General features: G+C 35.6%; 1 protein-coding gene across 1 annotated transcript in view; it reads right to left on the reverse strand.

The window, feature by feature from the left end:
- The window catches only part of LOC149836506 (uncharacterized), a 47,091-nt gene that overhangs the window by 10,671 nt on the left and 20,004 nt on the right, over positions 1-16,416 (reverse strand). The window contains exons 5-6 of the mRNA XM_090006935.1: positions 1,118-1,205; positions 963-1,033 (exon numbers count right to left, since the gene is read on the reverse strand). Coding sequence (XP_089863061.1) covers positions 963-1,033; positions 1,118-1,205 — 159 coding nt within the window. The remainder of the gene's footprint in view (positions 1-962; positions 1,034-1,117; positions 1,206-16,416) is intronic.

Here is a 16,416-nt window from a genome sequence, read left to right on the forward strand (position 1 = left end):
TTGTTCAGGGACCAGCAGGAGTTCGTGGATTCAGTTTTGCTCTCTATGCTCGGTGATGTTTTCTTCTCATCCAAAGGTTGGGTACATTGCTTCAAACCTTGTGAACTTTGATCTTTTGGCATGTATACTTCGGGACTGTTCTCTGTTTCAATGGGGCTGATGAAACCTCTTCATCATCCCTTTTGTATGCTTTTTGTTTTCCAAATAATAAATTTTCCTTCACTTAAAAAAAACAAATTGATAAACCAAGCTAAAAAAGAAAAGGAGCCCAATGAGACAAAAGAAATATCTGACTCCAAGCACATCAAAATCATACCCAAATACAGAACAAATAGATAGTTTTGATATCTATTAAGATTTTTAGAAGGCAAGGCAAGTGAAACATAAAAGTAGGCTGCAAAAAGATGAATCTTGTATAGGAATAGAAAATAAAACAGAAAACAAACTATTATTTAAAATAAGAGAAAATTTCTGGTAAACTTGGAAAGAAGAAAGAATCTCGGTTCACAACGAGAGTTGAACTGTTCCAACAAAATTGAATTCATGGGATAAAAGACAATCAGGCTCATGGAATATGATAGCTATGGGGCATGTAACATCACAAAATGTCTGCAGCAGATCCACAAGATGGTAATCTTACATTGGAAACACATCTAAAAAAAGCAAACCATCATCATATTGTTGAGTCCCAGATTCAATTTCAGACAAATGGGAAGCAAGATACATAGAATGAGCCTCATCTGTTTTTCAGCAACTAATGCGTGGATGATATAGTTGGCCAAATTGAATACCACCGAGATGAAAGCTTAATAAACCATGACGTTGAACTTCTATAGGCCTTATTTGCATAAGTTAAGCTGACCATGAAAGTGATATTCCAAAAACTTGATCCTTTTTCCAGTTAAACACTAATGACAGCTAAACAGAACAAGTAAACAACTAAAAGTAATCATATTCCTTACCCTGCCTGTCCAACCACCAAGCCACCGGCTTTTGAAAGGTTCTATTGATCTTGACTTCTCCAGAACTTTCTCTGCAACCAATAAACAGAAATATGATTATCCTGCAGTCTTTATGCAATAACTATCCTAAAAGAGCAGAGGAAGAATTTTATCACCACTTCCTAGACCCCGGGCTGCAGAAAATGGTGATGTAGTTGTTTTCAAATGAATTGATTCAGAACATTTTCCATCAAAATCAAGTTCCTGAAGGACACCCACCCAAAATAAACATATACGGTAAATGACAATACAGCATTGTTAACATAAAATGTAAAATACAAGGCTTTTTAAGAAGAAATACAGAAAATTCATCAACTCAGAGAGCAGGATATCAAAACCAAACTACGATACCATGCAGCCTTATTGTCGGTTAAAACTGCTGAGGAGTCTGGTGGTAAATGAACTTCATTATAACTTCTACCACCCAGATCCGGTTAGTAATAAACAAATTCTGTCATTACCAATTGTATAACAGTATACACATGTTAAATTGTATCTCCTTTTTTGTATACATACATATATATATATATATAAAGAGAGATACATATACATATATATATATATATTTCACATCATGTAACCCCAGGGGTATTTATGTCTTTTCCCCTTTTTACACACATCCACATTAGTGAATATGTTTGTAACTTTTCTTTTTCTTTTTTCTTTCCTTTTCTTTTCTCTTTTCCTTTTTTCTTTCTTCTTTTCCTTTTTTCTTTTTTTTTTCTTTTTCATTTTTATTGACTTAGTCAACTCCTTGGAGGGGGTCCAACACTAGAGGTTGGACCCCTCCAACGGTTAGATTTCTAACCATTGGAGGGGCTCCAACGTCTAGTGGGAGCCCCTCCAAGGCTTCCTCTCCATTATAAATAAGGGTGAACCCCCCTCTTAAATGTTATTCAATGCTTGGAGCATTGCTTTCCATTGTTCAATAAAATTCTTTATATTTTAGCATTTGTGTTCTCTATTTGTACCTCGTGTACATTTTGTTCTAAGTGTTCTTGTGCCTTTGTGCACATATCCCTTTGTGGAGGTAGTGCTTATTTTGCACATTATCTCTTTTGAGATATTTTCATATGGTATCAAAGCAAGGTTAAAGATTGAAGATCGTGTGATTCTTCGTATTTGCAAGTGCCTTGAAAAGTGTGCCTTTAGCTTCTTGGTGATTGGAGTGGGGACTTCTCTTCCGTCAATATTTTAGAAGGATTTTACGACAAGATTTAAAAGTCTTTTTGTGGTACGTATAAATTCTCCATTCTTCCCTCTCTAATGGATGAAAAAGAGTCATTTTTCACTTGGTTTTAAATTAAATGGTTCCAACTACCATGTTTGGGCCGGTAATATGGAGGCTCACACTAAAGGGAAAGGTCTTTGGAGATATGTCAAAGGAACCATTCCCGAACCCGAACCTAATATCATCATTATTGAGAAGGGTGAAATAAAGGTTCTTGATGGTGAAGAGAGAGAAAAAGCCTTTGAAGAATACAACAAAAGGCATGAAGAATGGGAGATGAAAAACTACAAAATTCTCTGATGGTTTTTTTCCTCCGTTGAAACGAAAATAAATGTCAATGTATTGAAGTTCAAGAAAGTCTTTCAAGTATGGGAGTATCTTGAAAGAATCTATACTTCAAGAGATTTGACCTATAAATATTATCTCCAAAAGAAGGCATTAACTCTTCAACAAGGGTATATGTCTGTTAGAGAATATTTTGCCGAACTATCCACTATTTGGGACAAACTTGCTCTCCAAGAACCTAAATGGAGTGGAGAGGCAATTGAATTGAGGGCCAAACAACTAGAAAATGATAATTTCTTCAACTTTTTAAATGAGCTTAGACCCGAGTTCGAACAAACTAGGTTATCTCTCTTGTCTTCTTTCTCTTCTCCTCCGTTGGAAGATGTGCTTACCAAACTAAGTGGAAAAGAAACTAGATTGGGGATGAATAAAACCAATCTAAGTGTGTACGCCGTTCCCTCTAAGGATGAGGATGAGGGTGCTTATGTCGTCTCAAGACCGGAGAATAATGTCAAAACATATAAACCCCCTCACTTCAACAAAAATCGAGGAAGAGAAAATGGTGGGCAATATGAAGGAATAGATTATAGTAAAATCATATGTCGCTTTTGTAAAGAACCGGGACACATTAAACCGGTATGTCCTAAATGGAAAAAGATGGTGGCTATGTCTACAACTTTCCAACCAACCAAGGAGGGAGGACCATCTCCAACAATGCTACTTTGTCTCTAAATCAAATCATGGAAGCTCTTCAACCTCTCCTCAAGGGATCTGTTTCTGGAGCCACCATGACCACCTTATCTCCTCCCGGTAAGACTCTTTGGCTCTTAGAATCGGGTGCATCCTTTCATATGACTCCAAATGTTTTTGCACTTTGCAAATACTCAAAAAATTGTCACCCTCTTTTGTCTCTACCGCGGATGGGGCTTCTCTTGAAATAAAAGGAAATGGAGATTTTGAAAGACACGGTTTTTTTATTCCTAAAGTTAGATTTATCCCAAAACTAAATTTAAATTTGTTTTCCGTCTCTTAACTATCAGATCATGGGTGTGATATCAAATTTTCATCAAATAAATGTTGGATACATGATCGTCGGTCCGGAAAGTTGATTGGGAAAGGCTCTAGGAAGGGAGATTTATACAACAAACAACAACAACAACTACACCTTCATCCCAAAATAATTGGGGTCGGCGATATGAACCAAAATAGAAAATCATTATGGTCTTCCACATGAATCCTTCTCCTCCAATCATTTCTATCCAATGTCATGTCCTCGGTGAGGTTCAAAGCATTCATATCCTTTCCTATCACCTCCATCCATGTCTTCCTAGGCCTACCCCGACCTCTTTTAACTAATATATTTTTCCATTTCTCCATCCTTCTAACTGGAGCATCATTAGGCCTTCGCCGAATATGTCCAAACCACTGTAAACGATTCTCTCTCATCTTATTTTCAATGGATGCAACGCCTACCTTCTTACGTATCTCCTTGTTTCGAATCTTATCTTTTATTGTATTTTCACACATCCATCTGAGCATACCGCATCTAAGAAGGGAGATCTATACTTTATGAAATTTCTTTAAATTTCAAAACATTTTTTTTTTAATGTTGCCCAACATAAAGATATAAATGTTTGGCATAAACGCCTTGGGCATCTAAATATTGTCAAGCTCTCTTATTTACATTTTGCTAAAACTTTACGTAAAGAAAACTTCAATTGTAATGATTATATTCTTGGTAAAAATGAGAAGCTTACCTTTTGGACAAAGAACTATGTTTTCAACTAAGCCTTTTGAAATTGTGCATTCGAATGTACGAGGACCGGCACCCGTAGTGTCTAAGAGGGGGGTTTCGTATTATGTTATTTATGTTAATGATTTCTAAAGATATAGTTGAATATACTTCCCCAAGCATAAACATGAGGTTTTCTCTACCTTTAAGGTTTTTCATATGATGATACAAAATCAATTCAATAGTAAATTACAAATTCTTAGAACCGATTCCGGGGGAGAATATCTTTCAAATGATTTCAAAAGTTATATTGAAAATAATGGGATTGTTCATCAAAGGTCTTGCCCCAAAACACCTCAACAAAATGGATTAGTTGAACGAAAACATAGACATATAATAGAAACTACAAGGACCTTACTCATTTCTCAAAAAATTCCAAAAAGATTTTGGGCCGAAGTGGCTCTTGCATCGGTTTACCTCATAAATCGACTTTCATCCAAAAAATTGAATCCCCCTTTGAAACCTTGTATAAAAAAGAACCTGATTACAATAGACTAAGAATTTTTTTTTAAATGTTTTGTCCTCACTGACAAGAATGATAAACTATCTTCCAAAGTTATTTCTTGTGTGTTTTGGGGGTATTAGGAAATACAAAAAAGTGTTGTGATATTAAAAATAACAAACTATATGTTTCAAGAAACGTAACCTTTTTAGAAAACATGAGTGGTTTTGAAGAACACAAAACTCATGAAGATAATGTTGGTTACTCTTTTTTGTTTGAATTATTATCTAAAAATGAGGTTTTTTTTAGCGATGATGAATTGAATGAGGATGAGGATACAAGTGAAAGTATTCCACAACCCATCCAACATGAAGAAGAAATGATAGGTGAACCAATTACCTATACACAGAGATAAAAGTACCTTTAGAAGTGCAATAGAGAAATATATTGACCCTAGTGAACCTTCCAACCACTCTCGAAGAACTGAAAGATCTAGGAAAAATCCTTCTAGATTTATATCCTATGAGTCTTTTTCTCCAAAACATAGGGCATGTCTTAGTGTCATTCACTCATATTAACAACTTAGGAATTTTGAATAAGCTAAGGAAAGGATAGAGTGGAGGGACGCCATGGATAACGAACTTAGAGCCCTCAACAAAGCCAAAACTTGGGTCTTTCATTATCTTTCAAAAGAAAAGAAATCAATAGGATGTAAATGGGTTTTTTAAGTCAAAACCAAGAGTGACGGTACTTTTAAAAGATATAAAGCCCTCCTTGTCGCAAAAGGATATAGTCAAGAATACGGCATTGATTACGAAGAAACCTTTGCCCCTGTTGCACAAATGGTCACTGTAAGATGTTTGATCACCATTGCATCTATTAAAAAATAAACATTTACCAAATGGATGTTAAAAATGTTTTTTAAATGGAGACCTTAATGAAGAAATTTACATGGATGCTCCTCCTGGTATGGACGTACCAAAGGGAAAAGTCTTTCGTTTGCAAAAAGCGCTCTATGATTTAAAACAAGCCCCTAAGGCTTGGTATGATCGATTTAATGAAATAATGGTTCAAGATGGTTTTACTTCATGCTACACTGACACTACTCTGTTTGTCAAAAAGTCTGATACAGGAATTGTGATTTTACTGTTTTATGTAGATGATATGTTGATAACAGGTAGTGACATAAAGGGCATCAAAAGTATTAAAACCACCTTAAAAGAAAGGTTTGAAATGTCAGACTTCGGGTATCTGACATACTTTCTTGGTATCGAGGTAGCCTACTCTCATAGAGGTTATTTTTTGTCTCAAACTAAACTTGCACGTGAGATTCTTGACAAATTAGGTATTACTGACAATAAAATCTGTGAGACCCCTGAAATTGTGGGATCAAAAATGAAGATCGATGATGGGATACCTTTGGAGGATCCCATCCCACCCCCTACCGGCAACTTGTGAGGTCTCTAATATATCTTAGCATCACAAAGTCTAACATCTCACATGTACACACTATAAGCCAATTTCAGCATGCTCCTACATCTATCCATATGGGCGTCGTTCTCTGAATTGTCAGATATATAAGAGGAACTTTAAACAAGGGAGTTTTTCTTTCCTCGTCTTCTGAGTTAAATTTAATAGAATATACTGACTCTGATTGGGGAGGCGGCCCAAATAATCGTCACTCTACTACAGTTTTTTGCATTTTTTTTAGGTGAATCCCTGATCTCATGGAGATACAAGAACAACAGAAGGTGTCTCTATCATCCACAGAAGCAGAATATCGAGTCATGGCTTCCTCAATCATAGAAATTGTGTGGATTCATCAACTGCTACAAGACATGGGGATTCAAGTTCAAGGACCCACAAAGTTATGTTGTGATAATAAGAGTGCAATCTATATTGGTAAAAAACACATGTTTCATGAACACACAAAGCATATTGAGATGGACTGTCACTACGTTAGAGAAGCATATCTGCAAAAAGTTATAGATCTTTCTTACGTGACCTCAGAATATCAGTTGGCAGATTTCTTCACCAAAGCGCTCTACTCTCCGAGATTCAACTTTCTTCTCGGCAAACTCTCGATCATTGCACCCTAAGTTTGAGGGAGGGTGTTAAATTGTATCTCCTTTTTTGTATACATATATATATAAAGAGAGATACATATACATATATGTATATGTATCTATCGTTATATATATATATATATATATATATATATATATATTATTTTCACATCATGTAACCCCAGGGGTATTTTTATCTTTTCCCCTTTTACGCATATCCACATTAATATGTTTGTAACTTTTCTTTTTCTTTTTTCTTTTTTCTTTCCTTTCTTTTTCCTTTTCTCTTTTCCTTTTTTTTTCTTTTTTCTTTTTTCTTTTTCCATTTTATTGACTTAGTCAACTCCTTGGAGGGGGTTCAACGTTGTTGGACCCCTCCAACGGTTAGATTTCTAACCGTTAGAGGGGCTCCAACGTCTAGTAGGAGCCCCTCTAAGGCTTCCTCTCCATTATAAATAGGGGTGAACCCCCCTCTTAAATGTTATTCAATGCTTGGAGCATTGTTTTCCATTGTTCAATAAAATTCTTTATATTTTAGCATTTGTGTTCTCTATTTGTACCTCGTGTACATTTTGTTCTAAGTGTTCTTGTGCCTTTGTGCACATATCCCTTTGTGGAGGTAGTGCTTATTTTGCACATTATCTCTTTTGAGATATTTTCACAACACACACTGATTACTGTAAGATTTTTCTTTGATGTTAAAACAAGTCATTCTGGTATATGTCACTGTCACGAAATAGTGTGGATTCTAATGCACTCCATGATGATCCCCATGACTCAAAACATTATACATTTAAACTTTAGAATTAAAAGACACATCAAACTGTAAATAAATATTTTTATTCATAATAAATATTAAAAAAATATAAAATTAAATTAAATTCAAGCCTCACTAAAATGCACTCAAAGAAAAATAATACACAACCCTAATACTACCCATCACTCTCACACTTTTCAAAGGCACACACTCGCCCATATTTATAGAGAAAAGTAGAGAAGAGAAAGAGAGAAGAAGTGAAATAAAGAGGAGAAGACTTCTCAAATATGAGAGAGAGCTTCCAACGGTTAAAATTCTAGCCGTTGGGAGTTAGTCAAGCTAGTTTGACCAGCTTCCAATGGCTAGAGTTCTAGCCGTTGGGAGCAAGTCTCCTAACGGCTAGAGTTCTACTTGTTTGGAGCAAGTTAAAGATAGTTTGACTTGACTCTCATATATATATATATATATATATATATATATATATATATATATATATATATATATATATATACACATTAATCTTAACATTCCCCCTCAAACTTAAAGTGTCTCACTGTAAGTTTGAAATTATAAAAGAAGAAACCCATTACACAACATGTCTTCATAAACTTCATCAAGTTCTTCCATTTGGCCCCTCTTCAAAGAGTACTCAATCATATGCTATATTACATAAATGATCTTCAATATCATCAATCCTTGATATTCTCAAAATGCCTTTAGAATCATTCATACCGCCAATACCTATAAAGAGAGCAAAAACAAGAGCAATCTGACAAGAAATAACTATATATATATATATATATATATATATATATATATATATATATATTATGAAGAGAAGATGACCAAGCACACAAACATAAGATACGTACAAAAATAAGTCAATTTAACATTTTTCAAAAACATTTAAAGTAAGAATTTTGAACAGTCATTAACTACAAACGTGATAGTCAATAACAAACTCGACCATAATAGAATAATATTAAAAGAGATGCAAACACTGAAAATCATGCTATTATATATTTATCACAAAAGACATTAATGTATAACAATCATAGCTTTTCATAATTATTAATACCATAAATCAATAACTCAATAACAAATCATCACGGAAGATATAAATAAGCATAGATCAATTAGAAGCAATATTTAAACTAACAACTAATACATATATGAATGAACCATGCAATAATTTAGAATCAATGAAGTCATGTATGGACCAATAATCAATAAACAATCTTTCAAGAACACATGCTTGGAAATAAGCAAAAAAAAAAATCCCAATGAGGATTCACACAAATACAACAAAAGTGCTCAAGAACTAAAGAGCAATCAAATGCACACAATAGTCACTATGGGCATACACATACGAGATTTTACTAATGAAATACTTAGAAAAACATGTAATAAAATATGCAAAATTAAAAAAATAATGCGCAAAAACACATACAAATTCAAGAGTGGACAATACAAAGGGCAACACAAAAAAGTAAAATATATTCTTTAACGAATATATGCTTAAAAAGGCATAAACTTATACAAATTATGTAAGACAATTAATCATGGAATAACTCATGCAACTAAAGCATAATGCAAAAATGCATGAAAATATTTCAACAACCATTTCTTATAAAAGAACAAATAAGTTTAGGAAAAATTCTGAAGAGATTTTAAAAAATTTCATTCATCATAATGAACGAATTTTGCAAACTAAAACATTAGTTTGACTACCACAAGCAATCACCTCCTAGGCCTTCAAACCTCAAACATCAAGTGTATCAACGACTAGAACAAGAGCATAATGCCAGCAAAGGGTTAAAATCACACACAAAGGTGTGAATAAATATCTCTTTTCTATATATAATGACACTCAAAAATTAAGTGTATCAGCGAGTAGATCAAGAATATAATCTCAATGCCAACAAAGGGATAAAAATACACACGAAAGTATGAACAAACAACTCTTGTCTACGTATAATGACACTTAGATAAGAGGCATAAAAAGAAAAAAATACCCAAGGTAAGAAGGCTTATAATGAAAACACAATAATGTCATCGATAAGAATATCAATTTTAACAATCTTTCGAAACACCATGGTTTTAAAAATAGATATTCATCACAGATAAACAGAGTTATAAGCATCCATAATAATAATGGTCATACAACAAATGAGTGAAACATCATACTCAGATCCAGAGATCAAACAACTGTCAATTAAAGTCAAACCATAATTTGACAATCTAAACTGACATAAAACGAAGTGCACACAACTCACCCCAACAAACATCTCTGAATCAACAAAAGCATATATGGATTCAGAGGCCAATCAACTATCCATCAGATCCAAGACTGGTGTCAACACGACACACAAAAACTTTGATAATTGCAGACTGATAAGATGATTTGAGGTGCACACATAACTCACCTCAACAGCTAACTCGGAATACCAACAGTAATAAGTTCATAGGTCAATCAAACCAATGACAAGTGACATGTTACTCGTAACCTTTGAAAATCTAGATTAATAAGATGACATGAGGTGCACATGTAACTCACCTCAATGGCTAACCCTAACCCAACAACAAGGCCAAGAGAGATGATGCATCATATAAAATTTTGTGATGGACAAATCAAAATGCCATAAAAAGGTAATACATACTCACATAATTCAATTTCCAAATAGGTGAGTTTATATCGAATATCTGATTTAAAAAGACAAGTTTCAAATCAAATAAAAAAAAAGTAAAAACCTTATTATAAAAATTAGTGCAATCATATGCACAATAATATGTCAATGGATGCAATTATATGCAATACAAGATATCACATGACAATTTTTACAATCTTGAATAAACAAATAATAAGTCATTCCCAATATAAGCACTCTTCGTAGATATAGTAAAATTATGAAGTTTGAGAATCCTTCAAAATCTCATAAATCCACCAATGAGAACCAAGTGCACTAAGCACATCAAATACAAAAGAGCAATAAATCTCATTAAAGAGACAAAAACACATATGACTAAGAAGTTAGAGCTAAATCATAGGTCTATTATGAAGCAATTGAAGACAATCAAATAGAGATTCCCAAAAGGCTATATATACCCACATATATATGATCACACTAAATAAGAGATTTTTCTCATAATGTAACATTTTTCAATAAGCATGGTGTAGAATATCAATACACGAGAGAAATCACAAAAGATAAACACATTTTTTATACGATAACAAGTCATGCTTATGCCTTTCAATAATTAAGGCATATACCAAAAAGAGAATCTTAATCCAACACGTTTCATTTGAAAATAATCTTTACTTAATAGAGCAATATTGCTCAAATATATATGAAATAACATATTAAAAAATGGCTCATTAGAAATATATCACGATAAAAGATTATGCTTGATCACATCATAATATATTAAAAAAATTCAAAGATAGTCCATACATATGTTAAGAAATATAAATTTTAGTATTTTGCAAAACACATAATATTATAAAAATCCACATATTCAACTTGAGTGGATAACTACAAAGGTGTTCTCTAAGGAGCACACTCACAATACGTAGAAAAGGAACCAAAAATAGGTGTTCTAAAAGAACACAATCACAAATCCTACAAAAGGACACACAATAAGGCACAATATAAAAAATTTATTTTTGTTCAAATGAAATGAGTGTGTAAAAGCATATGCAAAATTCAGTTTTTCAGTAGACATGTCCATAATCCAAGACATACCACAATTTCTACGTACTTTACAAAAATATTTATTTTTAACATAACTCCTTTTTAAAACTTACCATACATATAAAAAACAATAAGCCAAAGATACATATCGGAATGTGAAATCTTTGAATCCATTTCATTTATTAATATGAATCCTTTTCAAAACCCCAATGCCTTGTTCTGATACCATGTCACGAAATGGTGTGGATTCCAATGCATTCAATTATGATCTCCAAGACTCAAAACATTATACATTTAAACAACAAACTTAAGAATTAAAAGACATCAAAATATAAATAAATAATTTTATTAATAATGGACACTAAAAGAAATACAAAATAAAATTGCACTCAAGCCTCACTGCAATGCAATCAAAGAAAAATAATACATAGCCCTAATACTACTCATCACTCTCACACTCACACATATTTCTAAAGAAGGGTAGAGAAGAGAAGGAAAGAAGAAGTGAAATAAAAAGGGGAAGACTTCTCACATATGGGAGAGAGCTCCCAACGGCTAGAAACAATATATAACAATATATATATATATATATATATTACATTGCTCTTAACTGTTACCTGGGTGCAGGTGCGGAGGGTACGACATGGTAATTCCAAAAAATGTGAGTACGGGGACACAGCTATATATATAGATAGATAGATATATAAAATATTGCATAAATTTAAAATAAACTAAATATAATCTAAATATATATGCTATATTTAAAATATATTATATACTAAAAATATAGTTATAAACTGAAAATATAACTATAAATTGAATACAAACTTGTAAAATGGTGCATCCAGGTGTTGACTTGTGTCGACAGAGGGACACACGTGTTGACACAGGTACGGAGAAAAAAATGGAGTGTCTGTGTGACATAGATCTTGGGTCTGTATAATAAGTCATGCAATTAAAACCAGACTTGGTCAGTTCAAGCATGGATTCAAGTGATTGTCATTCTAGTTAAAAGCAATGGTGAAAAAGATATACCTATTACGTCGCAAATGCAAGGCATACATCAAGGAAATCCTCAGTTAAATTGCTCCGGAGTGTAACATCCTAGGATAAATAAACTTGATTGTTTCATATGTTAAAGGGGTGAAGCCTACCCTGACCAGGCACTTTGTAGCAAAGACCCTTTCAATTTCCAACATTTGAAAAATTGAGTACTCAAATCATAGTTGTACCCAATATGGTATTATGATTATTAATAAAATCCTTTTCTCTTATGCTAGGATAAAGTAACTCTAGCAATGCTAGACGCTTCCAAAATAGGTTAGCTAAAGCCTGGATTGTGTGTGTGAGAGAGAGAGAGAGAGATGGTCAAATGACATACATATTGTGAGTTTGGACAATATGTGAAATGAATCAACATACTGAACCACATAAAGATTCAAATTCGGTTTAGGGGAAGACCTCCCTATCCACGAGCCCAAGACCTTGTGGATGATCCCTTGGCATTATGCTCATGTTACACTTATGCCAAATCTGGCAAAGTATATCTACATCCTAATCATTATGCATCAGATCTGTGTAATGAAATATGCGAAAATACAAAAAAAACTCTAAAAGCTTACAAGATCTTAAACACAAAGTGCACAAGGACATACACAAGTCCAACTAAGGGACAATACAAAAGCACTACACAAGCACTAAGTGCATTCAAAATATCAAAGAACCAAAGAGAGAAGCACAAAAATATAAAAAATATCCATCCTATTGAGCATGAATACTTAAGAGAAGCATTATCTTACAAAGAGGAGAAAGACACTATATATAGAGTCACGATGGGCATTTAAGAGAGGCATTCCGTGTTCCAACAATCATATTTATGATTGTTGGATTCCAAGCCTGTTGGACCAGTCCCAACAATCCAAGAGCTAGTTGGATTGTTCCAACAGTCATATAGACCCCGTACGCTATACAATAAAAACAAAAATATACCTTGGTGGACAGTCACTATTTACATGAAAATAACAAGACCAAAATGCCCCAAGAGAGCATTACCTATTACATTATATATATATATATATATATATTATCACCTTCCTCACTTACGGTGTGATAACCGAAAAGTTTTAAACTACAAGTCCTCAAAGGTCTTAATTAAATACAAGTCTTCAAAATATCTTCATTGGTAGTCTCCATCTTAATGACGCATCAGAGAATTTTGCAAATACAAATCGCTGAATGTCTTCATTGGTGATCATCCTCAAACGCCTCCATCGGTTATCTCCATCTTCATGATATGATGCATTAAAGATATTTCTTTCTCAATCAATTGCATCTTTAAGAACTTGCAGAGAGAACAAAACAAAAGTTTCAACTACACAAAGAAAAATATTTTAACCTAATAGTTTTAAAACAAATATATCTTTGAACAAGAGAAACATTAGATAATCATTAAGAAAGATAAGAGGAGCATACCTCAAGGATAAATTTTTATGAAATCAAATCATAAACCCAAAATAAACATATCTTTCAAGAAAACATAAATATTGATCATAAGAGAATTTGATCACTAAAAGATATATAAATCATCAAAATGAGATAAAAAATTATGCATAAAGCTTTTCAAATGAAATAACAAAGCATCAACAATATGCATATATAAAAAAACCCTCAAAATAAGAGGAGATAATTAAATTCATGCATACAATAATGTGAACAAGATAATCAATATGAAACACATATATATCCAATATGCAATTAAATCATATTTAATGTACATAATAATAAAAGAGAGCAATCCCACAAATCACAACCCATTAGGATTTATTCACACAACCTAGAATGGGTTTAAGCACAAAGGACCAAACATCAATCTTTATATATATATATATATATATATATATATATATATATATATATATATATATATATATATATATATATATATATATATATATATATATATATATATATATATATATATATAATGAAATGCACATAAGATGCATGAAATTTTATCAATAAACATTTTTCATACAAGTAGAAAACGTTTAGAAATTTTATGAAGAGATTTTAAAAAATCCTACGTAACAAAAGGAATGATATTTGCAAATCTCAACAATAGTTCAACCACCACAAGCAATTATCACACTAGACCTCCAAACCTCAAAATTCAAATGTATTAGCTACTAGGACAAGAGCGCAATCACAATGTCACTTATGGGCTTAACAAATAAAGAAAAAGTATGAATAACCAATGGGTGCATATAACTCACCACATTAAAATAACATCTCTTGTTTATATAAAATGACACTTTGTAATAATATGATATTTGATCCATAAGGACCAAAATAGTCATAACAAAATAGAGTCATCACTTAACAAGAAACGATATGATCATCCAATAAACAATAAGGGTCAAATAAACAATTGAGTGATACAACTCACTCACAAAACCATAGATCAACAAACTGCCAGTTAGAGTCAAACATCGGCAATCTAAACTAACAAAAAAATTGAGGTGCACGTAACTCACCACAACAAATATTTCTGGTTCAAAAAAAAGTAACATGGATCCAGAGGCCAATCACTTATCAATCAGACCCAAGACAAATGTCCACACGACACTAAAAATAAGATGACTTGAGGCACACACGCAACTCACCTAAACAGCTAACTTTGGCTCCACAACATCAAGGTGTACAATAAACAAATGAGTGATACAACATACTCATAGAACTAGAGGTGTAAAGCCCGTGGAAAAAAAAATCGCGTCTGACTCGTGTCAGACACGTGCCCGGCACGTGTCGGACACGAGTCAGGGTCTGACCCCTGTGTCGGGCCCGGATCCGGGCCGGACCCGAGCTCAACCCGGACCCGGGTTCTCGAACTCTCGAGAACCTGCGTCTTTTAAAAAGACGCAGGTGTCTCGGGCGAGGGGCAAAACCCTCGCCCCTTCTCTCTCTCCTCTGCTCCGCCTCCCTCGAGCTGTCGCCGGCGATCGGAGACGCCGACGAGCGGCTCCGTCCGGCCGCCTCCTCTCTCGGTCCGGCGGGCCTCCCAACGACGCGAGCACCCCTCGGCCTCCCGGACGACCGGCGTTTCCCCCCTTCGAGCTCCGGTGAGTCCACGATCGCCGCCGACCTTCGATAGCCGGCATCCTCGCCGCCGACGACCGGCGATCCTCCCTATAGCCACCTCTTCGCCTCCCCTCGGAGTTTCAAGCGACCCAGTGGCCTCCGAGCACCGACGACTCGCCGTCAGCCTCGGTCGCCGTCCTTGGTGCTGCAGCCACCGGCGATCGTCGCCTCCCCCTTGTTCTGCTCCCGTGAGGTCCCTTTCCCCCTTCAGTCGCCAACGTTTCGGCAGCTGGCAGCGCCAGCCGGCCCTTCGTTGTCTCCCCTTTCTGTCGCCGGCGACTTGCAGCCAGCGCTCCCGGCGACCAGCAACTTCTCCTGTTGCCGTGGTCGTTCGAGGTATAACCCCTCTCCCTTCTTCTTTTGTTTTGGGTGGATCGACAGGGGGGCTGAGCCCCCTGTCGTCACCTCTTGTTGGCAGGGGGCTAAACCCCCCTGCCTCCCTTTGTTTTTTGTCAACAGGGGGCTGAGCCCCCTGTCGTTGGCCCTTCTTGGCAGGGGGCTCCGCCCCCTGTGTCTCCTTCCTGTTTGTTGTGGGTCGACAGGGGGCTTAGCCCCCTGCCTCTTTGCTGGTGGGTCGGCAGGGACCGAGTCCCTGCCACCACCTTGGGCTTTCGGGGTGTGTCGGCAGGGACCGATCGAGCCCCGTCTCTTCTCGCTTGTTTGGGTTGGCAGGGGGCTCCGCTTCCCCCTGCCATTTGTTGGCAGGGGGTTCCTCTCCCCCTGTCCCTTTTTGGTGTTTCCCTGCAGGGGGCAAGGCTCCCCCCCTGCATTTGTTTTCGGGCAGGGGGCGAGCCCCCCTGCTCCCTTGTTGGTTCTCGGTAGGGGGAGGGCCCCCCCTGCCTTTGTGTTGCTTGCCGGCAGGGGGTTAGCCCCCTTGCCTTCTGTTATTTTCCTCTGCAGGGGGCGGAGCCCCCCTGCACTCTTTGTTATTCCTTGGCAGGGGGTTCTATCCCCCTGCCTCTTGCTTTGTGCCGGCAGGGGGCGAGGCCCCCCTGTTTCCTGCATTGAGCTGG

The sequence above is a fragment of the Nuphar pumila genome, chromosome 5, assembly GCF_984573655.1.
Source record: "Nuphar pumila chromosome 5, dmNupPumi1.hap1.1, whole genome shotgun sequence".
In the NCBI taxonomy this organism is placed as follows: Eukaryota; Viridiplantae; Streptophyta; class Magnoliopsida; order Nymphaeales; family Nymphaeaceae; genus Nuphar; species Nuphar pumila.